Raw genomic sequence first — 25348 nt, 5'->3', positions numbered from 1 at the left:
GTCGCCGTCGTCAACTGGAGGAGATCTTTCACGTTTCGCCGTGACGCCGGCGAACGAGAAGCCTACCCAACAAGGCCAGTCCAAGTGGCGCCAGTCCAACTGCCATGGACGGCTCTGAGAATATGTGGCGCGCGTAGGGCTGGGACGGGGGGCCACCGCCGCGACCTCGACGCCGACGAGCCACACCACACGCCGAATCTCTGAACACCAATCCGCGCAATCCCGGCGAAATCCGAACGGCTCCACTCGTCCCGGATCAACCCACTCCTCCTCCACACAGACCCCCGCCGAGAGACACGTGCCGGTGCCAGTCCCGATTCTCTGGCCTCCAACCCAACCAGTTCGCCGAATCGCCGCCCCGACCCGCGGCGACCGACCCTCTCGACCTCGACTCCTCGCGGTAACCAAACGGATGGGAGCGGCAGCCTGACGCGATGAGCCCGCCCGCCATGCTGCTGCCCGTCGTCTGCTCCGCCGCGCCCAGCTGCTCCCCGCTCTGCCCGGTGCGGCCTCGCCCTCTCGCGGACCAGCCGGTTCGTACCGGCTTTGCTCGCCGTCTTCACGGGCGCTGATTGCATTGGTACGGTTGCTTGGCAGGTGACGGCGTCGCACGTCGTCGCGCGGGTGCCGCGGAGGGTGGACGTGGGCGCCGCGCTCAGGTCCTACGCCGACCCGCTCGTCGCGCAGGTACCCGACCGCCCGCCGCTCGCCGACTCCTCCATCCTCTCCCCCTACCCCGCCGCGCCGGACGACATCGCCCGAGGCTTCGGCGGCGCGGCCTCCGAGCTGCCCAGCGCCGACGCGCTATGCTGCACCGGGGCCGACCAGCCGCTGACGTTCGTCGCGGCCCTGGCCGCTCCAGAGCAAACTGCTACCGCCGTCACTGCCGCGCTCGACTCGGCCCCCAGCGACGCCGCGGAGCGCGCCCTGTCGGACGCGCCGTTCCCCACCACGTTCCCGTCCGACGCGTCCGAGGTCGAGGACTCCGTGGCCAGGCTCATCGATAAGCTCGGCAAGCAGGTCTTCCAGGCGGAGGACGCGCTCACCGAGGCCTACGACAAGCTGAGGCTGTCGGCGTACGACGCGCTCGGGACCTGGAGGAAGACGGTGCGCGACGCGATCGGTGGGCTCAAGGCCTCGGTCGATGCCAGTAAGGACAAGGCCGCCGGAGGGGTCACGGACGCTTCCGGGGCGTTGCAGGAGAAGGTGGCGGGAGCTGGCGCCGTGGCTGTTGATGTTCTTAGGAAGGCAATTGTTGCTGCAGAGGATTCACTGGGCAGTGCGGCAACGTTCCTCGTGTATTCTTACAGATCCGCAAAGGAGTCTCTGCCACCAAATGTAAGAGATCTGTTGAGCACGCCTGAGGAGAAAGCTAGTCAAGTTCTGAGACCAATCGGAAATGCTCTTCAACAGGTAATGTTGGTCCAAGAACCTAATTGCATCGGTCCTTGTTCTAAACATCACTTTACTGCTGTTCTCACTGAATAAGCATGAATGAGCTCCTAAAAATCTTGAATGGGCTCCTAAAAATCCGGATATCCCTTTTTTTGTGAACATTCCGCAATGAAGTTCATTGTTGATGTAGCTGCTGATAGATATTACTGCATCCAATGATTCAGGCATATGTAATTGTTGAAGGTGTTGAAAAGAATGTTGGTTTGGACCCAAGTGATCCTATTGTTCAATTGGCAGTTGTGCTTGGAGGTTCAGTGACAATAGGGTAAAGGAAGACCTATTTGCTTTGACATACGGTGGTTATTCAGGAGACCTGTCACCAGAATCAGCATTGGAGCTATTGAAAAATGATGACAAAGCCGTACTTATTGATGTTCGGCCTGAGGCAAGATATTGTAAATCTCATTGGCCTTTTCTTTCTTTCGTGTCCCTTTTCATCTAAGCTCTTTTCTGAATCCAGTTCATAATACATATCCTTTTCAAATACTAGAAATGATTGTATTTATAGCCTATCAATTATTAGTCACCTACTATCTTGGTTCTTTAGTACAACAGTTTACTGCCAAACTTTTTTAGGCAAGAAATTGTAGATCTCGCTGACCTTTTCTTTATTTCATGTCATCTGAACCCTCCGTTGTATCCAGTTCATAATTAATAAAAATTACTATAAGGAATATTTAGTAGTCACCTTCTGCCTTGTTGCTATAGTACAGCAGTTTGGAGAGGCTCATTGATTGTTATCCAACGCTTTACTCTGTCTCCAAAATTTGCAAAGCAAGCTTCTGCATACAATGCAAAGTAATCCCTGGGATATTTTCATGGTGAGAAACTCATATAAAATACAGAAAATCATGCTGCAACCACTCTTGAAATAAACAATTGTCTCGAAATCCTATGCACTCATCCATTTAACAGTTAAGAAAGCTTTGCAAATCATACTGCACACTTAAGATGCCTGCAACAACTTACACAATCTTTTCAGAAATCCAGCCCCCCAGAGTCTTTTGAAGATTGTTTGGAAGATCCCAGTGATACAGAGTTGCATAAGGCTCAATTCCTATTGGCAGATAGACGAGTGGTTAACAACTAGAAGCACTGTAACCTTTAAAATTATTAAGCAAAACATCTGCCACCTTTTGCAATCATAAAGTTGATAAGGTTGTTATAGAAGGCAACTCCTTGCTCATTGACCTTCCCCCCCAAGCCATCTGCAGGAATGATAAAATCTTATGCACACAAGATAGTATGGAGCATTAACATTTGCTAACAATAGAAAATGCATCATTTATCCTGTTGTATATGTCATGTGCATTTATAAATTAATCTCTGATCTGTTAAGATTGACCTACCAGGAAATATACGAGCCCAAGATATAGAAAATCTGTAAGCGCGAAAACCTAAACTTGCCATGAGCTCAATGTCTTCCTGAAAGATGCATAACAAACATTTCAAACAATAAATTTCTAATTCTAGGAAGCAATACAATGTACAAACATATTAACATTGTAGAAACTGAGGAACAAGCCAGTTCCCACAGTTGTTGATAATATTCTATTAAAATAAGATGTTGCCCCCCCCCCCCCCCCCCCCCCCCCCCCTTTTTTCCCCCTTCTTCTTTTCCCATGAAAACTGAGGAAGGAATAATAGACAATACCCTGTATCGATGATAATGATCAACTGCAATATCTCCATTGCTTCTGTCTAAGACACGTTCTGAAAGCAGAAGCATTTAAACACAATAGTTAGATATATGTGTTTCAAGATCATAAAGGAACCAGATAAACAAACCTTTGTCTTCTGTGAAGACATCCCATATGTTGTCTCCTTTGCCTCCCTCCCTTCTTGCTCCCTCAATCTAAAGTAGAGAGAATTCAGACAACGTAACTTCCAGTATGGAGAGAAAGAATTAAAGAAGCTGGTTTCCTCTCTCTATTTTTGTTTTGTGTCTTTCTAGTGTGTAGAGCTCTCTAGGCATCTTATTCATCAGTCACACTTCCACTCCACACCCTGCAGTGGGTGATATTGACAGAAATAAGCTCGGCCGCCAACCAGCCTATCCACGATAGCAAAAAAGATTTCAGCCGTTTAATCTGCATCCTACGGTGGCTGACGTCCTCGTTAGTTCACCTAGCGCTGTAAAAAAAATCTCGAAACCTCCGGCAGCCCCGACCTCCACCCGGCGAAGCAAAGGCGACGGCCACAGGGGCACGGCAGGCGGCGACAGGCGGGCGGCTCCTGGCAGCTCGACAGTCAAGAGCCTCATTGCCGCGATGGTCATCGCCTTCAACACCGGTCCGGCGCACCATGAGGCGGCCGCACCTATAGCCGACACGTCTCTCTTGTTTCTCCTCAGATCCAGCCAGGATAGGCAGCGGCGGCGGTGGTCCGAGCTCGTCTCCGTTGCCTTCCGTTCATCCGAGCTCGTCTCCGTTGCCGACTTCCCCGTCACTGGCCTCACCTTCACCCCGGCCGTGGCCGCCGCCGCCGCGTCCTCGTCGACACTTAGCGCCGCGTGCTCCACCTCCCTGCACCTCTCCTCCGGCAACCCGCTCAAGCCGATCCGCCGGATCTCTGTTGCGGGCGACCTTGCCTTCTCCCCCTCCTTCCACTGCGACGGCACCCTCACCTCAAGAAGGGCGTCATCCGCATCTTCTGCGCCACAAGCCCGCAGCGGACGCCGCCCTCCACAGGCTCTGCTCATTGCTAACCGCTATCCTCCTTAATTAGGAGGTCAAACTGATCTACGGATTATTTGCTCCTCCTCTCTCCAGGCTAGGGTGAGTTGATTGTGTTGATCCCTGCAGTCCAAGGGCCAGGTAAGCAACCTGGTCACCTTCCTCTCCCTCTCCTTAGCTCCAAGGTAGAAGAAGAGCTGAGCTCTTCTGCACACACACACACTCTGCTCTCTGCGCTAGCTGAGAGCTGAACACTAGAATGTGGCAAGAATGAACTGCATTTTCTCATTGCATTGCACTCATATTTATACACCATTGCTACCTACTCTAAGGTGCTACCACTTATGGCTAATAACTTCTATCACTATCTGAACATTAGTGGCCTAGAGCCATAAGTCAACAAAGGCTGCAAGTCAACAAAGGCTGCTAGCAAACTGCAGACTTGCCTTGACCAAAATCAGAAAAGGGACAGCTGCAGATTAAGTCTTACATTACTTCCCCTAATCCTGCTGCTAGCCCTGGACCTCATCCATGCCGATCATCTTCCTCAATTCCGAGAACCGAAGACGCCCGAGCGACTTGGTGAGGATGTCAGCGAGTTGCCGTCTGGTGTCGACGAACTCGATGACAAGGTGCCCCCCATCGACGCAGTCCCGAAGAAAATGGAACTTCACATCGATATGCTTGCTTCGGTCGTGAAAGACGGGGTTCTTTGCCAGCGCAATGGCCGGCTGGTTGTCCACCTTGAGTGTTGGCGGGCGAGCTTCAACGCCAGTGAGCTCACCCAACAGCCGGCGCAGCCAAACGACTTGGCACGCCGCGGTGGCCGCTGCAATGTACTCCGATTCACAGGTTGACAGCGCCACCACCTTCTGCTTCAGTGACTGCCAAGCCACCGGTGCGGTTCCAAGGGAGACGAGCACACATGTGGTGCTCTTCCGTCCATCCACATCTCCAGCCATGTCCGCATCGCTGAATGCCGTCAGCTGAAGCCCGCCGTGCCTGGGGAAGATGACGCCTATGTCCAGAAAGCCCTGGACGTAGCGCAGCACCCGCTTGACCGCTATCCAGTGGTCCTCCCGCGGGTCTTCGAGGAATCGGCTCACATACCCGACCGCGAACGTGATGTCCGGCCGCGTATGCGTCAGCCACCGCAGCCCGCCGACGATGCTCCGGTAACGCGTTGCGTCCACCCTCGCCGCCGTGCTGTTCTTCGACAGCTTGATCCGCTCCTCCATCGGCGTCGCCATGGGCTTGCAGCCCGTCATCCCGGCCTGCTCCAGCAGCTTGAGCGCATAGGCGCGCTGGCCCAGCGCGATGGAGTCCCTCCCCTGCTTTACCTCGATGCCGAGGTAGTAGGAGAGTGCGCCGAGATCGCTCATCTTGAAACGAGCCGCCATCTCGCATTTGAACACTTCAATGTCCTGCGCCCAAGCTCCGGTGACGATCAGGTCGTCCACGTACACGCCGACGATGAGCTCTTCCTTCCCCCGTCGTCGTGTGTACAGCGCATGCTCGGTGGCGCAGCGTGCGAACCCAAGCTCACCCATGGTGGTGTCGAGCTTGGCGTTCCACGCATTGGGAGCTTGGCGCAGCCCATACAGAGCCTTCCGCAGCCGGAGCACCTTGTGCTCTGCCCCCGGCATCGCGAAGCCCGGTGCCTGCTTGACGTAGACCTTCTCCTCCAGGTCGCCGTTCAAGAACGCCGATTTGACGTCGAGGTGATGGACCTGCCAGTCCTTTGCCGCCGCAAGAGCTAGCAGCAACCGCACCGACTCCATCCGAGCCACCGGCGCGAACACCTCCTCGAAATCAATCCCTTCACGCTGCACAAAACCACGGGCAACGAGCCGAGCCTTGTGCTTGACAATGGCGCCGCGCTCGTCCCGCTTTACCTTGTAGACCCATTTCAGGCCAATCGGCCGGCATCCCGCCGGCGGATCGACCAGCTCCCAGGTGCGGTTGTCCTCGATTGACCACATCTCCTCCATCATGGCCTTCCGCCAGTCCGCGTCACGCTCCGCAACCGCGAATGTGGCCGGCTCCTCCGCGCTCATGAGCATGAGCTCTGGATCGGTGAGACGCGAGGCCAGCCCCGGCAGCTCTGCATCACCGATGACGTCGTCCACTCGCCTGAATCGGAGCTCCTCTCCGTCGTGGTAGGCATCCACGAACTCCGAGTAGGAGGACGGGGGGGATGCGAACTCAGGATCCGCCGCCGCTGTCGGGGTCCCCTGTTCTGGAAAAACAGGGGAGGCTGGGGACGCTGAACTCGCCGCGCCAGGACTTGGCGGAACCTCCGCCGTGCCAGGACTTGGAGGCTCCACCGCCTCCGCTTCTGGCTCCTGCGCTGCCTCCTCTGCGCCACTCCGGCGCTCGATCACCAGCTGCTCGACGACGAATTCGCCCGTCAAGCCGCCGCCGGACCCCTCTGCTTCCCCTGCCGCGGGCGTGCTCCAACTCCATGCCGCCACCTCGTCGAAAATGACATCCCGGGACACCACCACCTTCCCCCGGGTTGGGTCGTAGAGCCGATAGGCCTTCGTCCCATCTTCATAGCCCAGGAACACCATCTTGGTGCTCCGATCTTCAAGCTTCCCAAGGCCTGACTTGACGGTCTTCACGTGCCCGATGCAGCCGAACGTGCGTAGGTACGAGACGTTTGGCTTACGCCCATACCACGCCTGATACGGCGTCATCCCCTTCAGGGCCTTGGTCGGTGAGCGGTTCAAGATGAACACCGCCGTGCTCACCGCCTCGCCCCAGAATTCCGCCGGCATCGCCTTCGCCTTCATCATCGAGCGTGCCATCCCAACGATGGTTTGATTTCGCCGCTCGACTACGCCATTCTGCTGTGGCGAATATGGTGCCGTCAGTTGACGCGCCACTCCCTCTCCTGCGCAGTAGCTGACGAATTCAACCGCCGTGAACTCGCCACCACGGTCGGTTCTGAGGACGCGCAACCTCTTCCCGGAGTCCGCCTCTGCCCGCGCCTTGAAACGCCTGATGGCCTCCGCCGCCTCATCTTTGCTCGTCAGGAGCTGCAGCCACATATACCGACTGCAGTCGTCCACGAGCAGGAGGAAGTATCTCCGACCACCATGCGTCGCCGGCGTGATGGGCCCGCACAGGTCCCCGTGGACCAGCTGGAGCACCTCCTGCGCCTGGTACTTGGCCGTCTTTGGGAACGGCAGACGCCTCTGCTTCCCGGCCAAGCAGCTGTCGCAGAGCTCGTCGACGTGCTTGATCTGCGGCAGCCCGGTCACCATCTTGCCCAGGCGTCCAAGCGCCTCGAAGCTCAAGTGGCCGAACCTCCCATGCCACAGCCATGGTTCCTCCGTGCACGCCGCTGCGAGACACACCGGCTGCTCCACCTTCAAATCCAGGAGATAAAGCCGGTTACGGGAACGTGTTACCTTGGCGAGAAGACGCCGTTCCCGGTCCCTGATGCTTAGTACTCCGGCCTTGACGAGCACCTCCGACCCGTGCTCATCCAGCTGCCCCAAGCTCACAATATTTGAGCGCAGCTGGGGAATGTAATACACTTCCTGGAGTGCATGGTGCTCGCCGTTGCGGCACCTGAAGAGGACCGTGCCCTGCCCGCGGATGATGACCCGCGAGCCATCGCCGAACTTGACCGTCCCGGTCTTGGTTTCGTCGAGGTCAGAGAAGGCGGCCCTGCTCCCCGTCATGTGGTTGCTGGCCCCAGAGTCCAGGTACCACCTCTGCTCCAGCTCGTCGCCGACCGCGCCCAGCAACACCCGCGCCTCTGGCTCGTCAAGGTTGACGGGTTGCGGCGCAGTCCTCTGCTCCGTGTCCGCCTCCTCTGCTTCGCCATCCTTCAGCGCGCAGTATTGCGCCATCAACAGCGCGTGGTCGTCGTCGCTCTCTTCTTGAGCTAGGTGGGCCTCCTCCTTCTCTTTCCGCTCCGGGCACTCCAGGCATCGGGGTCGAAGTTCTTCTTTTTCCCCTTCCCGCGCGGATTCCCGCGCGCCTTGTTGCCGCCGGCATACCCGCCGCGGCTTGAGGAGTTCTCCCCGGTCCGCCGCTTCATGCGCGCGTTCCACTCCTCGGTGAGCAGCAACTTGCCGCTCTCCTGCCTCCGCTCTAGCGGCGCATCAGAACGCCCTTCGGCCAGGCGAAGTCGACCAACGACGTCCTCGAGCGAGACCTGATCCAGGTCCAAGGTGGCCTCGATTGTAACCGCCATCTGGCTGTACTTGGCCGGGCATGCGCGGAGCAGCTTGCAGACGACGTCCTCTTCCTCCAACTTCTTCCCCAGCGTTGCCAACTGGCTCGCCAACGACTGGAGACGGAGCGCAAAGTCCTCCACAGCCTCGCCGTGGCGGAACTTCAGGTCGTCGAAGTCCCTGCGTAGCTGCTGCGCCTTGGCCCTCTTGGCTCGATCCGAGCCAACGCGGAATGAAGCAAGCATGTCCCATGCCTCCTTCGCCGTCTTCTTGTTGCCGATGGCCTCGTGGAACTCTGGTGGCGTGGATGACAGCAGTGCGTCCATGGCCTGGACGTCTTCATCCTCTTCTTTGGTGCCGACTTCCACGGCCGTCCAGAGCTTGCGCGCCTTGAGCCGCCACTTCATCAGCACTACCCACTCGCCATAGTTGGTGCGAGTGAGCTGCGGCCAGTCCCGCGAGCTCGTCTCCCGCACCGTCCTGATCACAACCTCCGAGACATCCTTCCCCTTGTCGCCTGCACTGGACGCCGGGGAGTCATCGCCAGCCATCGTTCAGCCGCTGGGCTAGAACGACACCGTACGGCTCTGATGCCACTTGTTGATCCCTGCAGTCCAAGGGCCAGGTAAGCAACCTGGTCACCTTCCTCTCCCTCTCCTTAGCTCCAAGGTAGAAGAAGAGCTAAGCTCTTCTGCACACACACACTCTGCTCTCTGCGCTAGCTGAGAGCTGAACACTAGAATGTGGCAAGAATGAACTGCATTTTCTCATTGCATTGCACTCATATTTATACACCATTGCTACCTACTCTAAGGTGCTACCACTTATGGCTAATAACTTCTATCACTATCTGAACATTAGTGGCCTAGAGCCATAAGTCAACAAAGGCTGCTAGCAAACTGCAGACTTGCCTTGACCAAAATCAGAAAAGGGACAGCTGCAGATTAAGTCTTACAGATTGTGCGTATTTAGTTTTCTTCTTCTTGCTGGGTGCTAACTCCTCTTCTGTTGCCACTCCAATTCGATGGTGCAGCATGGCTAGCCTCCTGCGGAAGGAATCTTAAGGCTGCACTACTATATAGGTAATCCCTGGACTATTCTTTCATATTTCCTTTGTCTAACTTCACAGATTAGTTCACCTGTGTACTGTGCCGTATAATTGATGTCAATTTTCAAGATTTGGTATTTGAACTGCCGGATTTAGTTGTCAATTTGCTCCCTTTTAGTTTCCGTTCGACTTCATCTACCTTGCAGATCTAAGCAAGTGCTGATAATGGATACGTGCTTGCCAAGCTACCAACAGTTTTCAACGGTTTTTTTCTCCTGCTCTTATTTCTAAAGTGCCTTTACATACATCAAGTGGCTTCAGGATGCTCCAATAGATTTGCAAGAGCTATTATTGTCTGCCTAATTGCAATTACACATATCTGATAAGATGTCAGGGCCAAGCCTCTTCAACACCGTTACTTCTGAGTTCTGTCCTTTCCTGGTAAGAGGTTGCTTTCCAATGACTTTGCATTAGGTGCTATTATTATCGAAAAATTATGTGTAGGGAGGTGCCATCTTAGTACCACAGCATATTTACTTCCTCCTGAAAATTAGGTTCTTGCTATTCATGTGTTGCCCGTGTTAAGCAAGGTTCAAATTTAATGCTATTTGAGATGATCTGATGGTTTTGCAAGTTTAGAACTGATTGGTACTCAAAATATTCGTGACATCTGAATATGTAAATATTTATTTTATGGCCAAAAGTCTGAACATTAAACAGGCTGCCTCACGTATGCACCTCCAATAGGATTGGACTGTGGTTACCATGTCCACAGCTGATATATTTGCAGTATGAACTATGGTTTCCATGTGCTAAGAAAAACAGTGGACACATCCTTTGATGTTGGAGATAAATTGATTATGATGAAAGAGAACATAAGCATCTAACCAAGCAGGTTTCGTACCTGCTCCATTGGATTCTTATTACTGATACACTGTTGTCGAATATTTCCAAGCTCATAAAGAATTAAGCTGAAACTTCAAATGAAAATAATGGTATTCGTTTGTCAAAAAATAATCAGATAATCTTGCTATGTCCACCTAATATCCATTCTGTAATATACTCACATATGCATGACCTGTTTCCACTGTCTTAATGGAACCTTTTCCTGTATCTTATGTTCAACTTAAGTTAAAAGGATTCAGAACCACAATCAAAGTCTGGTTAACCTTCCATTATCAATGCAAGTGGGATTGAGTGGAGTTACTTTGTAGGATCATTTTTCTATATACAAATTTTGTTCTAGGCAAAATGATTGACCTTTTCTAGTCAGGGAACATGGTATGGACCTTGACTGATGAGGTTCCAACTGAAATATAAAGACCACTTTTTAGAAATCCTATTGAAATTTAAATATCTGATTGGCCCTGTTGGTGAAACCATACTTTCAGTTTAGCTCCAACCAATTCTTCTGAATGTTGACCAATTTGTGAAAATTGCTTGGCAGGAATAATTTTCTTTTGAGAAATACATCTACATGTTGTCGATTGCTATTCCTACCACAGGCTCTAATTGGCTAAAGCAAACTTCATATACGAAAGAGAAGCCCCAGCTCAGGCTTACACGGTAGTTTCTTATGATCTTATCCAAAGTAGTTACAAAAGTTTAAAAACCAGTAGTTTCTAAATGCAGTCTGATTATTTTCCGTTTTGGACTTTTGGTGCAGGTTTACATCAAATTATTCGTTGATATGGACTATTGGAATATAACTAACCAAATGGAATATGGTGAAGTTGGTGCACTTTATCCTTCTCATCGCAGATGGTAAAGTAGATAATTTTCCCTCTCTCATCTTTTCATTACTTTGGAAGCAGTTACAGATCATTATTTTGTTATATGCTATTTAATTTGGTGTATAACAGTCAACTTCGAACAATTTTAAACTATTTAGGAATCTTTTCTTAAAAAGAATGCTGATAGTAATCAGAGCAATGCTACGTAGAAAACAACAGCCAGCATTTTTCTGTAAAACTATGAGTTTTGTTTTCCTATTGTCATTTCTTATTCTTACTTGGTATGTGCAGCTTAAGTTGCAACGTGACTTATCATATCGCCAACACTGGTTGTGATTTATGACGTGAAGCAAGCAAGCGCATCGCTTATCGTAATTGAGAACATACAAAAATTGCACTACATAGAATAATTTCTACCTAGAATACCTTCTTTTGCGGTATTTGTAACAAGGCAAGCTAATTTATGATTGATTCCTCTTTTTTAACTATAAATTCTGATAGCTACTCACAGCAGGTATCCTGTTTAAATTTTAATATAACTGCAAGTGATAGAACTCCTTATCAGTAATTCTTATATTTTGTTATAATATTGAGCTACATCTGTACTCCTAAATGCTTGGGCTGCATCTGCTAATTGGATCCGCTTGCATACTTGGGCTGCATCTGCTACCTGGGCTGTTTTGCACAAACTGAGACCCATTACGAGCTTATTTGGTTATAAATCTCAGTGCAGTGATATTTCAGACTACAGAACTTAGGCGTTCATTTGATCCCTTTAGATTTTTGTCATTGATCTCAGCGCTTCTCCCTGATTTATCTTATAGATTTAAGGAGCTGCAAATAATGGTTGGCTATTTACTATCCATGATGTTTCAGAAATTGTTTCGCCTCTCATGTCTAGATATATGACTTTATAAAGCTAATAATATTATCATTACATTATTAAAATAACTGCAAAGGCCCTACCCAACAAATGACATTAAGGAAGAAAATGGCCCATCTCCTACATATTTTCTTACAGAGGACGTTATTAGGCACCCTGATTTCACGAACAACAATATGGACTATTATACTTTGGTTGTCTGTACCAAGGCTGTGAGGATCTTTTATTTTATGAGCCCAAAGCTCCTTTATACTGCAATTGCTAATGCCCTATGCTTTACATTGCACTGAAATGGTTTACAAGGCTTGGAATGTTGGCAAGAAATTTTTTGATTCAACCGCTAATAGAAAATTTCTGCAGAGCAAAGTATACTTCTTACCATTCAGATCAAGGAGCAATGTGCTTCCACTATTTGCTGCCACAAAAGTACAAAACAGAAGCAAAATCATGTCACAGCCTAGAATATTAACAAAATTAACTCTACCACAGTCTACAGGTAAGCACCAAACTTATTCTAGTTCCTATTTCATAAATATCAGCTGAACTGATAATTTACATCTGCAAATCTGAAATTTCCTGCAGGTGATCTTATGCACCACTTGCTCTGTGAAAGCAACAAGAGGCTCCAAAAGATTTATGGCTCAATTTGTCAATGACCAATAAAATGTTTAGGTATAGTGACTCTGTAACTATATGCTAATGAGCAATAAAATGTGTAGATAGAACTGCTTCATAACAATATGTTTCTGCTGATAGATTCGTAGGGAGAAACCAAATAGATGCTAGCTTCCATACCTAAACAAAAAAAAAACAAAATGCTTGCTGGTAGATGCATATATGTACCTTCATAGTTAATCTTCTATTTTCAAGGAAAAACAAAAAAAAGCTAATGATTTACAAGTCCATTATATAAGTAAATCCTGCTTAAATTTGGTTATCTTTTTTTTGGGGGGGGGGGGGGGGGGGGGGAATAAGGACGCGCCAAGGCGCGCGACTTACTCATTGACAGAAATTGTACCACACCCTGCAGTGGGTGATATTGACAGAAACTGTACCACACTCTTTACCTCCACACCGGGCACTGCGCCACACCATTCGCCTGGTGAAGGCTATAATGCCATAGTGGCAAGGTTTGTGGTGCATAAATCATCGTAATTAATTCAAAATGCATAAGCCCTGTTCCTACTTTGTTGAACAACACAAGGCAACAGTTCAATAAATAAACTACTTCCACAGATAGTTAGTGCAATTAGAGGATGGCGAAATCCTATGTTGTGCCCAACAGTACGACTTCCACTCCATTTATCTTCGTTCCTCCCCCGTCCAGAGACTCGGCAAAAATTCATCAGAAGTTGCACTTGAAATTAACGGGAATGCTAATATAAATACAGGAGAGACTAATTTGACGGAGGAAGTCCCAGTGTCCTACACTCGGAATAGTAATCCGCACCTGTTCCTAGACACCACCTTTGTAGGTTCGAGGCAAGCTGAATCAACTCCATACACTGCTCTGAACTACAGTGAAAACAGAGACCAACCAGTGGAACCCACACACCGATTCGAATCTCAGAACTAAGCACAGCCCCACAGCAGGCCAGCGCGTGCTGCGTGCACTAGCTGCCGGCCTGCCGCGGAGCCTACGGGCGGGCGAAGGCGATCAGCAGTCCTGCACGCCACGCGGCGGGACGGGCGCCAAGCGAAGGCGGGCGAGGCGGGGTGAGATGGGGGCGGGGCGGTCGGGGCGAGGGGCCGGTACCTGGTACGCGGAGGTAGCGACGCCGAAGACGAAGCCGTCCGGGAAGTCGGCGCGGGCCACCTCCGCCTCGCGCCCCGTGCTCCCCATTGCTCCGGTGGGTGGGGTGGGCGGTGGAGTTGCTTGAACCGAAAGGCGTGAGCGATCTCGGCGAAGCGCCGGGCAGGTGGGTGAGTACGGAAGCGTCGGCTTGGGGTTGCGCTTGCGCCTGCGGGGGGAGTTCAATAAATAGAGGCTCTGAATAAATAGCGGCCGGTGTTTAGGCTGTTAGTTCAAGCGCAAAAAAATTCAATTTTTCAAGCGCAAAATTTTTTTCGTTGTAATCTTACAAATTCGAAGTAATAAATAAAGTTTATTTACAAAACTTTTTGCACACATGGGTTGTAAATCGCGAGACGAATCTAATGATGCTAATTAATCCATGATTAATCAATGATTAACAGATGGTTACTGTACATCACTGTTGCAAATCATGGATTAAGTAGGCTCATTAAATTCGTCAGGCGATTTACAGCCCATCTATGTAAAAAGTTTTGTAAATAGATTTCATTTAGTACTCCATGTATGTGTCGAAACATTCGATGTGACAGTTTTTTTACGTTTACGGGGTTTATGGGCGGGAACTAAATAGTGCCTTGCTCAGAGCTCGGATGCGGAACTGTGGAAGCGACACCCCGCGCGGCGTGCCCCAGCCGGCGAGCGCGCTGGGAGGGAACAGGTGACTACATGAGCAGCCACGCGGCATGTGGTGCGCCCACCACCCCTATCTCACCAATGGGGTGGTAGACTGGTGGCGTCACGCGAGGGAGAAGAGCGAGGGCCGGGGGCGCGGGTGCGGGCGCCAGATCCGAAGGCGCTGTTCCAGTGTGGCAGCGCGTCCGTTGCAGAGCAAACGGGACCTCTGTCATGCAGACAGAATGAAAGACCCCCACTTTTTTTTACTTTTCTCTTTGGGTTTTTATTTTTATTTTTTGAGGAACCATAAAGCAAGGGAAACATGGTACAAATACGGGTACAGCTCAGAAGGATAAGGAAGGAACCACAGGTCCAGTACCAATACGAATAGGACCACACAAAAGAAGAAAGAACTAAGGTCGATGAAGTCCATGTTCTGTCCATCTTCATCCTATTCGATCCGCCACGAACGCAAACGCCAGCCGGATCTCCCTTGGCTCCGAGGAAGCACCATCGCAGACCAGCTGCTTTGTGAGCCGAATGAGCATCCCATCGAAGACAGGAGCTTTTTCTCTGTGGCACGTCGGCCGGGAAAACATCCCGAGCTCCTCGTTGCTTGAATCCGCCGTCTCCGTCCATCACTGAAGAAGGCGCACAGATCCAACCTCCTCATACCATAAACCCAGTACCGGACGCAGGGCCCCATCCTCGGCGACGCCGCTGCCACCACCAAAGGCCATGGCCAAAGACGACCGCAAGCTCCTGTACAACCCCCAACCAGATCGCCAAAATCGCAGCCGGGGTAAGTCTCACCGGATTCATCGACGCCGAAGGAGCGACGAACGCCAAGAGAAATCCGGGAGAAGATTATTCCACCACGCATGGGGAAGCAGCAGTCCGGCGCCCCTGAGACGCACCAGCAGAGGTACACATACTTCACCGGAGGATCACCAGGGACCGCCAGGAGCAAAAGAAGCTGCCATGGATCCAAGCTCGTCGTAGTCTCCGTCCGCCGACGAACAGAGCCCCCAGCGCCTAGAACCACCAGCAAAACCTAGCCTACTAGAAGGAACCTAATCTACTCTAGCAGCTACCTTCACCGGACGCCGATCCGGTCGATCCCCCCCCCCCCCCACGCTCGCCGGCGGAGTGCCCGCCGGAGGAGGGAAATCGAGCAGATCGGCGCCGGAGCGCGCGTCGCCCTGCTTTCGCCTTTTCACTGGAGAGATAAGGTCGACAGCAGAGCCTGGATGGACTAAAGTGCTACATTTTAACACCTATTTTTGCTAAAAAAATTTAAATCTTAACTAAAGTTTAGTCCACTCTATTAACACTCCTATTTGGATAGAATATTGCTAAACTTTAGCATTTCGAAGCATTAGCACTTAGGTTCTGTCGTGGTCCTGGAAGGAGGGCCACAGCCGGGTGGCGGAATGCACCCGCCTAACCCCAGAGGGTGGTTACCCAGGGAAGTGCAAGCTATTCCTCAGATCTACTCATGGGGCAAGAACACAAGAACACTCGGGTTTAAAGTGGTTCGGGCCGCCGGAGCGTAATACCCTACGTCCACTGAGAGTTGTATTGCTCTTGGGTCTGTGGATGAGACTATCCTCTGCCTTCCAATCCCCCCTCCCCCTCTAACGGGTGTCTCCCTTTTATAGAGCAAGGAGGACGCGTACACAGGCGTTGGACCCCGACAGGTGGGCCCAACAAGAATGTATACTATATTAAATAGACACTAATGGAACTACAGTGGTGGAGGATCTCTTGCCGGATACGCTTTATCGCCCTGTAGACTCTATGGCCGAGGGGGGTCTTCTCCTGTCCCATCGGCAAGGCGCCCGTTGAGGCAGTGTAGGTTGCGGCGTAGACTGTTGGGTCTACCGCGTAGGCGTTAAGATACTCCGTTACCGAGTTGTTGTGTCTAACTGGCGTAGCAGACTGACGCGCGTGGCGTGAGTGGCGCCAGCGGCTGTTCTGTGCACCTAGGTAACGTGCGACCAACAGTACAGCCTGGCAAAAGTCTCCTCGGGCTCTGCTGTGGCAGAGTGCAATTAACGTCTCCCGTGTTGAATGCTGTAGGTGGGCGAGCCTTCCCGAGGAAGATTGGCAGCCGTGAGCGTACCTGCGCTTGCAGACACGTGGCGGCTCCGGACCCCCCAGGCGAGGTATCTGTTCCCTCCCTGCTGAGGGGTCCGGATAGTATATGGGGTCCGGGACCCCGTGGGAGGTCCGGGGCCCCCTGCTGTTTTGGCTGAGTGCTCCCTTCTTCGGGACACGTGGTGACACCGGACCCGTCCCCGAGCGGGATGCGGGTCCGGGACTGTTGGTCCGGTGAGGTGCAGCCGGACCCCAGAGGTCCTGCTCAGCTCCTTTGAACGTAGTTACAGATGACTACGAGTCTTGACACATCAAGAGGGGGTAACCTAGACCAGAGGTACCGACATGTTCAAATATTCCCTTAGACTAAAATTCAAACATACGGGGAGTTCTCTCAAAGTTCAAATGTTGAGAGTTCAAGCAGAACGCTGATAAGTGAAAAGGGATGGCCTCAGCGCCACGTTACATGGCTTTCAGGCACCTGTTTTATTTTATTTTTTTGTTCGCTTGGCTTGTCAGCCAACTAGCCAGCAGTATTGTTCTCTCATATTAAATCAGCACCAGCCACCAACTACCAGTCAGTTAGCAGTACTGTTCTCTCATAACAAATCAGCACCAGTCATCAGTCACAGCCAAACGAACACAGCGAATTCAGACACCTATCACCTCTCACTAGTTTACTTATTCTGAACCAGAAACAACCTGGCAGTATGAGGGTCCACTGCGAGTTGTTACAAAACAAGTCGAAAAAATGAGAGCACTAGTTCAAAGTTGGACTTGAAAATGAGCATACGATACAACTTGTCACCGTCCATTTGTGATGCCATACCCATTTTAAAATAGTGTGGACGGACGGGACAGCCTCAACCAAAGAAACTCGAGCAAACCTCCAGCCGTCACTTGGCGAAACAAAAGCATAAAGACAACTGTATCCCTAGGATACTTCTGTTAGTGCTAAAATCACATGAACAGAATAAGCGATATACACCAGTACCAAACAGAACATTAAAAATACGGCACAAGGACCAGATTCTGATCATCACCGTGTGCGGCCACTGTTTAATCCACACTCTATTCAGCAGTCTTGTTAGCCAATCAGCTAGCAGATTTTTTCTCTCACACCAAATCAGCACCAACCACTAACCAACCAGCAATATTTTTATCTCACAACAAATCAGCACCAGCCACCAGCCACAGTCAGCCGAATAGTAGTCACACATGATGATGATCCATGCTGATAATCAGAATAACCATGTGATGATCATAGTCTAGCCACATGATCCATGCTGATAATTTTAATCTCAACATAGAAATTGACCTCGATTATTGGATGCTTTTCAGAAGATCACGGTCTAGCCACATGATCCATGCTGACAATTTTGAAATCACTTGTGGAAGCAAGCAGTCACAGAAAGATGTGATAATGTATTCAATTTGCTTTGCACAAAAAAGAAAACAATCACGGACTGACCTCGATTATTGGATGCTTTTTAGAAGATCACGGCCTAGCCACAGGATCCATGCTGATAATTCAGAAGATCCCGAGGGTACTTCTGTTAGTTGTATTATTCTGATCACCACCATGCTGATCATCACATGAGCAGAAGAAGCGATATGCACCAATACCAAACAGTGATTTGTTTTCTTTCTTTCTTTTTTTTTTGCAAAGCAAATTGAATACATTAGCACATCTTTCTGCGACTGCTTGGTTTCACCACTGGGGATGCTTACTTAGAGATATCAGATGGCAGCAACATCAGCAGATCATTTTCATAGGGTACCGATAAGGACTGATAACCAGATGATAATTCAAAATACGCATGGTATGCCATCTGCTAAATTTGATTGTGACAAAGTGAATTTAAAATTATCAGCATGGATCATGTGGCTAGGCCGTGATCTTCTGAAAATTGACATCAATTACAGCAAAAAAATGGGCTAGTGTCATAGCTACGATGGAGACCAAAAACCAATTAACAATTATCGGACTTAGAAATGGCAGATCTCACGGAAAAAAAACTCTGCAGACCAGAAATACAAAAGGAGATAACTAAAACGATCCATCCTAATTTTTTTAGTTTCAGTACTCTCTCATAAACAAAAATGTCACAACCGAAAGTTGTCAGGCACAAATGAACATAATGTGCAAAATCAATAAACAATGTGTAGTGACAGATGACTAGAATGCAACAGTATGTTGTGCAATCTAGCAGGTAAGAGTAAGAATCCAATAGGTAGTATTCAATAAATTAGTCCAGACATGAAATGCAAAAATGAAAAAAAAAACACAAATGCCATGATCCGTATAGGAAACGATAATCAGAACAGCAGCTATGCTTAACTACAGGTATAGCTTAAAAAATGCAGTAATATGAACTTCATAAAATCCATTACAATATGCAGTGATCTTTTTCATAGATATTCATGCCAATTTTTCAGAGCAATGCTACCAGGGGAAGCAACAATTTGTGCAGATATACAACACAATATAACATACTGTATTGTCAGACAACCACTGGCAGATCAATCACCTAATAGGCTAATACAACGCGCAACTAAAATCTTGACATAGGTGAATCAAGGCGCAGATTATTTGGGGGCAATACATTAAAGTCTTGTACGATGCACCAATACCAAATATTTTCGGGATGCAGAGATCTGTATTCATAATATACAAATAGAAGTGCAGTAAAATGCTAAAATGTTATCTACATCAGTCATCTGATGGACAACATTTTTTAGCCATGCATTTGAATTTTAATGAAGATAGAAGGTGCAACTGAAAAGCCCCAAGAGATAACATTAACGGTGTCATTTAAGTATGCTAAGCAATTAATGAACGCCATCCTAAATCACAAAATATGTGAAGAAAATTTCCTTGAGTTGAATTCCATTGCCAGGGAAAATTGCGATCATTTCATTCAACAACGGTGTGCTCACTGATCCTGGCACAGAGCCAATTTCCTTAACCGAATCCCAAAGCAAGTATGCGTCCATCTTGCCAATCTCATCAGAATCAGCTACCTTGCTCACGAGGATCTCAAGATTCGAGAGGCTCTTGGCCGCTGGGTTGTTCTTCGCTGCATAGTTGAACAGGGAAATCAGCTTCTTACAGGAACATTGCTCGGCAGCAAGGAGGACAGCAGCGAGGAGCGGCTCGTTGAAGTCCACGACCATGTCGGCGAGGGTGGAGGCCAACTTGTCCTCTGGAGTGTCCTCCACGACGGCGCGAACGCGAGCGACCTCCTCGTCGTCGGCTACGGCGTCAGCACCGCCGGGGGATGCGAAGATGTCGTCGGCATCCCCAGCATCTTCCTACATCGAGCTCAAGTTGTCTTCCCCGGCCTCGGTGGCACCATCTAGGGCAGCGGCGGTCTGGGAGGAGGAGGCTTCGGGGAAGGGATCCGCGGAGGAGGAAGTGGCATCGGGAATGGGATCCGGAGAGGAGGAGAGGAAGCGGGAGAGAAGGCGCGGAGGTAGGGCTCGGGCAAGGGTTCGAGTGGGATGTTGTGGTGGATGCGGCGGTGGCGACCTGGGAATGGAGGAGCGGAGGAGGAGGAGAGCACGAGCTCGCGGACGCCACATCGTCGCCGTCGTCCTCGGCGGCGGCGGAGGCGGCGAGGTGTTCTAGTGGTTGTGTTCGCGTGGAGGAAGAGCTACCGTGGACGACTGTGGAGGTTTCTTTCTAGGGTTTAAGGGCTTTTGGGCCTGGGGCTGACAATCTCCATCTTACTGGGCCATTATAAGCGTTTTTTTATTTTTGTATTTTTTCAAAAAAATTTTACAGAAATATATTTTTGTTTCAGGTTTTACAGTTCTGTACCCTACCGCCCGGCAGGGGGCCTACCGCCCGGCGGAGAAACGGTAAGGACCTATATGTAAATAAAAAAGACCTATATGTAAATAAAAATAGATTTATTTTGCACATAGATCCTTGGAAGGAGCCTGCCGCCCCCCACCGAGCGGCAGGCCCCCTGCCGCCCCACCAGTTGGCGGCAGGTTTCTGCTCTACGTAATTTTGCTGAGGGCTTCCGAGTAATTTTGATCGCTCTGAAATCTGTGAGTACAAGTTTTTCAGGTCCGCTTCATTCCAGATATGAATGTCAGTGTAAATGAAAATTTTACAGCATGCCAACATGGCATATTTATTTTCACTCATGCAAGTAAATTTGTTGCCTGGCACATTTTCATTGGACTTATCCTATAACATAAGTCAGAACAAAGCATAAGAGATTAAGAGGGCCTTATTCACTAGAGAAAAGCAACTGAGCCTTGACCTCGAGACAAGTTTTGCGATACATGCTGTAACAAAATACAAAAGATATTCAGAATGTGTTTTGCAAGTTCCTAAGGCTCTAGTGCCTATTCGGCTCGACAGGCTACATGTCAAAGAAACAAAGATAATGTGAAAACATGATAGGGTATATCTGAAGAATGCAAATACACATCAGAATGTGCCTATGCAGTGACCTCAGCTTTGGCATTCTTAGCATCTTCTTCCTCCTTGGCTCTGTTTGCCTGCTCTTTTTTCTGGGCCCTTATCAATGCACGCCTTGCGCGAGGGCGCATCTCACGTACTTGCCTGGGTGGCATCACAAACGGTTCAAGAGGGCGGTCGTGCAATGGATGCTCATTTCCAGAAAATATCCTCAGCTTGCGATCCCTGTCCTGGATGATCAGAATAATATATGTTGAACATCAATACCATAAGAAGCACATTGGTTATATCAGCGTGACAAGAAAAGAGGCATGATTTCTCAAAGTTACAGTGTCATGAAACATTCCATCAGTACACAACACAACAACTTCATGTAAATCTCAGACACTTGTAACGGCACCAAGAACAAAAAATGACTGGATAATACTCCCTCAGTCCCAAAAAACAAGTCATCCTATGAATTCTAGGACAAATTAATAAGAAGGTAAAATGACCATGTTTGCCCCTATTTATTACCCATATTTGGCACTGATTGATTCTTGCATGCACATGCACTCTCTAAATAGTAGGGTAAGATGACTTGTTTTTTGGGATAATTATTGAATCCTAGGGTGACTTGTTTTTTGGGACGGAGGGAGTATCAAATACCAAATTTGATTTCCAACAGATCCAGTTAATAACACTATTTTATTTTCCACTGGTTGCAACATAGCATTAAGAATTTCTGAGCAGCTAGCTACGACAATGCAGCACACAGATTTTATAATCCAGGAGCTATAGGATACAGACAAATAGACCTATCTCTACCGGCCATTGATTCAAGAAAGATAAAGCCTGCAACTTCTACAGCAGGAGTCCAAACAAACAGGGGTAGGCTAGACCACTAGAGATGAAACCCAATGAGACAGGAAACAGCACAAAAAATACTATATGTAGCAACAATACTAAAGGGGGCCAAATTGTTCACAAATGCAAGATAAAAGTAACCATTGCAAGGTTAAACAACAGAAAATAATACTAGAAATAACATATGTGATTACTCAGAGAAACAAATAAGCTCATGCCTTAGCGATTACAGAATAAAAGAGAAACAAAGTTTCACTTACATCACGCAGCCTGTTGCGGGGAAGCATGCGCAGGACAGCTTTGCGAATCACCTCAGTTGGGTCTTTCTCCATCTGGTCCTTGAGTCTTCTATCCTTTAGATGGCCAATGTACCTGTTCGGGAGGAAAGCGCATAACAAGAGAAGCTTAATAATATCTCAAATACGATGTATTGGACAATCTTGATGGGACTTACTAACCCTGTGTGCCAGTAGTAAATCTTATCGGTCATTTTTCTTCCTGTAACACTGATATCCTTGGCATTTAGCACAATGCACATGTCTCCATTTTCCACATGTGGTGCATAAGTTGGTTTATCCTTCCCTTGTAGCACAACAGCTATTTGGGATGCCAACCGTCCAAGCACCTACCATAGAGACAAAGCAACTTATCACAATATTTTTTTTCCGATGAGTTCCTTACAGCTGAAACAAGGGAAAGAATCCCAACCTGGCCCTTTGCATCAAATACACGCCAACGCAGCCCATCTAAATTGATTCTCCTTAAACCTGCAAGTGCTTTCTGCACGGTTCGAAAGGAAGCATCTGTCACTGCTAGCACTTGACATTTTGCTTGTATAGGTTCAAAAACTACATTAAGGTAGTCCAGAGTTAGGGAACCAAAAATACATGATGGATCTGGAAACAGATTTGTACTGCATAGTTATCTGCGGATCCTGTTTGCATAATTCTTCCCTTTTTACAAGTGAATGAAAGAAACAGAAATGCATCTCTACATAACCACACCGTCATCAACAATTTATATGCAATTTGTTAGCACAATACCAAAATGATCACAAGGAGGTGCCATCAGGTGTGCCATATTAATATGTTCTACGACTTCAGGCAGGATGAGCACACTTACTAGCACAGGCACTTAGTAATTTAGTATGCATAAATCTAACCAGTGTCGTGAGCATCGTATCTCATCTCCCAGTGAACCAAAGCTTATCGACACAAGTCCAGAACTTCACAACCCCGCATAGAGTGGTAAAAAGAAAAAAAATCTAACGCTAATCTATATTAATTTCAGTCACATAAAAGCATGTCCGATCAAAATTCGGATGATTCAAAATCCAATTTAATTCATGATTCATACAGAACGCCCCGCAACGGTCAGACCCCGGTGCCAAACGCTCGAGGACCAGTCTCCCTGTCAGCGTCCCCTGCCGAGGACGAATCGCACAAACTTCGCTATGGTACACGCCATACTCCCTCAAGACGCGCCACGAAAGTCGAAAACCCTCGAGTCCCAACTCTCAACCTTCCGCGCACCACAAGAAAGCCCGGAAGGTGTCATACGCCGCGGCCGTGCCACCGCCGGCGTCAAGCACGAACTCGCTAGGTTTTAGCACCGGGCGAGAGAGAAATGTGTGCGCGTGAGGGGGGTTTTATCGCTTGAAATTAGTGACATTAGAGGAAAATAGGACGAATATGAGCTCACCTTCAGGTTACCGGTGAACGCCGGCGGCGCCGCAGCCATGTCAAGTGGAAGGGTTGCCGGAAGAGGAGGCGGTGGCGGCGGCGGCGGAAGCAGAGATCAGAGGACGCGTCCGCTTGTGTGGGTAGAGGCGATTCAGACTTGGGCCGGTGGATGGAACCTGGCGCAGCAGTTGGCCCAATTAATCACTGCGTTGTCAAAGCCCAAAATCCAAACAGAAAAGGCCTAAAACCACAACCTTTGGGCCACAAGTCGCATTTCTCCCCTCATCATCCACCCAATTGGGCCATAAGAGATTGCGTTGCAAACTGTTTTTATGGATAAAACAGGAATTCATTAATTTTCTTTGACAAATCTATCTGAAATAATGGAAAATGGAAATGAGATTGCGTTGCACAACTGATGACAAAGTCAATGTACCGAATAGCCACTAAACAAGTGAACCCACTAAACAACTGATGACAAAGTCAATGTACCGAATAGCCACTAAACCAGTGAACCCACTTAAGAAAATTCTAGGATCAGACACAAATATATCTACCAACAAAAATCCAACATAAAGTTGGATATAGCAGGCATATCACAGATATGCGCTCGATGAGGAGATCTAGCTACCTAATACTAAACAGTGCAACTTCCGAGCGCTGAACAAGCTTTCAGACTCGAATAACTTTCATGAGCAGAAAGCAAACAAAATGGCACAACAGATCCCCATCACATGGATACGAAAACACAAATACATCAGCCAATACATTTACCGCGTAGGAACCTATATAACTAAATCGTCCTAACTTAATCCAAGCGACTACCAACCCATCAACCAAATAAACCTATGAACATCCAGTCCATTCCCGTTTTCCGGTGAAATAGAAGTGCGTATGAGAGGAAAATACTACAAATCATGCCACATCAAGTTCAACATCTTCGACTTCTGCCTAAACCACGATCTCAGTTGAACAAAAACAATAGCATGAGCTCAACGGCCGCCACAACGAATCCCTTGCCGCCGCGCTCGCCTACCTCGGCTGCGAAACAATTCTCATGCCGGCCCCTCGTCGGCGAACAAATCCACCCAACCAAACGCTAGCGACATACGCACAGAAGCAGAGATCGAGAGGAAAAGCACAAGCGGAGCGGAAGGGTTCGGGATCTTACCATCTTGGTACCCTGCGGTGGCTGTCGAAGCGGCGGCAGCGGCTGCTTCTCCTGGCAGCCGAGAGGGTGGGAGCGGATGGAGAAGGGTAGGGTTTATAATGGCGGCTCCTCGGGCCCTTTTAACTCCGGGAGAAACCCTAGCGATCCGGTGGACGGATGGATCCTTGGCCTTCATGCAGCGGACGGTCACGATCGGTTGGAGGGTGTTCCGGGGATATATGGGCCTTGCGTCAGTTGACAGACCCTGGATTCCTCCGTGGACACGATTTTGGATGGGGCGGATGGACTGGGCTGTTTCGTTTCTCCGGCCTCAAATAAACACTGTCTAGCCCAAATACGAGCTGCGTACTAACTGTACCTTTTTGCAAAAGAAAATTGTTGGACGTACAGGTTTTTTTATAATAATGAATGGAATACACACTTTATTGCATGTTGTGACCAAACGCCACGCAATTTTATGAAATTTTTTTTAAAACGGTCATCTATGAATGGTGAACTTCTGGACCATGCTGGATCAGCTTGGCTACCCATTTATGTGTTCTCGATGCGTTCTGGCAAGTCGGTCGCCCTCAATTGTTCTAAATTTGCAGATGAAATTTCGATCTGATGCATGTATAGGCGTTGTTCACCTTGACGGGTTGAAAACAGAGTCGCCGTCGTCAACTGGAGGAGATCTTTCACGTTTCGCCGTGACGCCGG

At 49.1% G+C, this 25348-nt stretch overlaps 1 protein-coding gene, 2 long non-coding RNA genes and 1 pseudogene across 6 annotated transcripts; 1 reads left to right on the top strand and 3 right to left on the bottom strand.

Moving 5' to 3' along the window:
* The first annotated feature begins 404 nt into the window (after positions 1-404).
* On the top strand, positions 405-12892 carry LOC120675087 (annotated as a pseudogene).
* A 2057-nt stretch (positions 12893-14949) lies between these two features.
* On the bottom strand, positions 14950-15540 carry LOC120673965. The gene is made up of 2 exons (XR_005674930.1): positions 15348-15540; positions 14950-15174 (listed from the first exon to the last, which is right to left on the bottom strand). It is a non-coding gene; the product is annotated as an uncharacterized LOC120673965 (long non-coding RNA).
* Positions 15541-17162: 1622 nt separating this feature from the next.
* On the bottom strand, positions 17163-20193 carry LOC120676321. Its single transcript, XR_005675771.1, has 2 exons — positions 19687-20193; positions 17163-19592 (listed from the first exon to the last, which is right to left on the bottom strand). It is a non-coding gene; the product is annotated as an uncharacterized LOC120676321 (long non-coding RNA).
* Positions 20194-20740: 547 nt separating this feature from the next.
* Positions 20741-24795, bottom strand: LOC120673712 (50S ribosomal protein L13-like). Of its 4 annotated transcripts, none has more exons than XM_039954688.1 (7): positions 24650-24786; positions 23733-23802; positions 23498-23654; positions 22505-22576; positions 22255-22421; positions 22057-22168; positions 20741-21180 (listed from the first exon to the last, which is right to left on the bottom strand). In XM_039954688.1, exons 3-7 carry the CDS (start codon positions 23534-23536, stop codon positions 20971-20973), a joined length of 600 nt encoding a protein of 199 aa, XP_039810622.1. In that variant the 5' UTR covers positions 23537-23654; positions 23733-23802; positions 24650-24786; the 3' UTR covers positions 20741-20970. The 4 variants fall into 4 exon arrangements, with proteins under 4 accessions (XP_039810622.1, XP_039810625.1, XP_039810623.1 ...); XM_039954691.1 differs by having other exon boundaries at positions 20741-21175; XM_039954689.1 differs by lacking the exon at positions 23733-23802 and having other exon boundaries at positions 23498-23682; positions 24650-24795.
* Positions 24796-25348: the final 553 nt, after the last annotated feature.

This window comes from Panicum virgatum, chromosome 5N, assembly GCF_016808335.1.
Source record: "Panicum virgatum strain AP13 chromosome 5N, P.virgatum_v5, whole genome shotgun sequence".
Taxonomy (NCBI): Eukaryota; Viridiplantae; Streptophyta; class Magnoliopsida; order Poales; family Poaceae; genus Panicum; species Panicum virgatum.
Note: the sequence above shows the minus strand (reverse complement) of the source record. Positions and strands in the feature narration are given on the sequence as shown.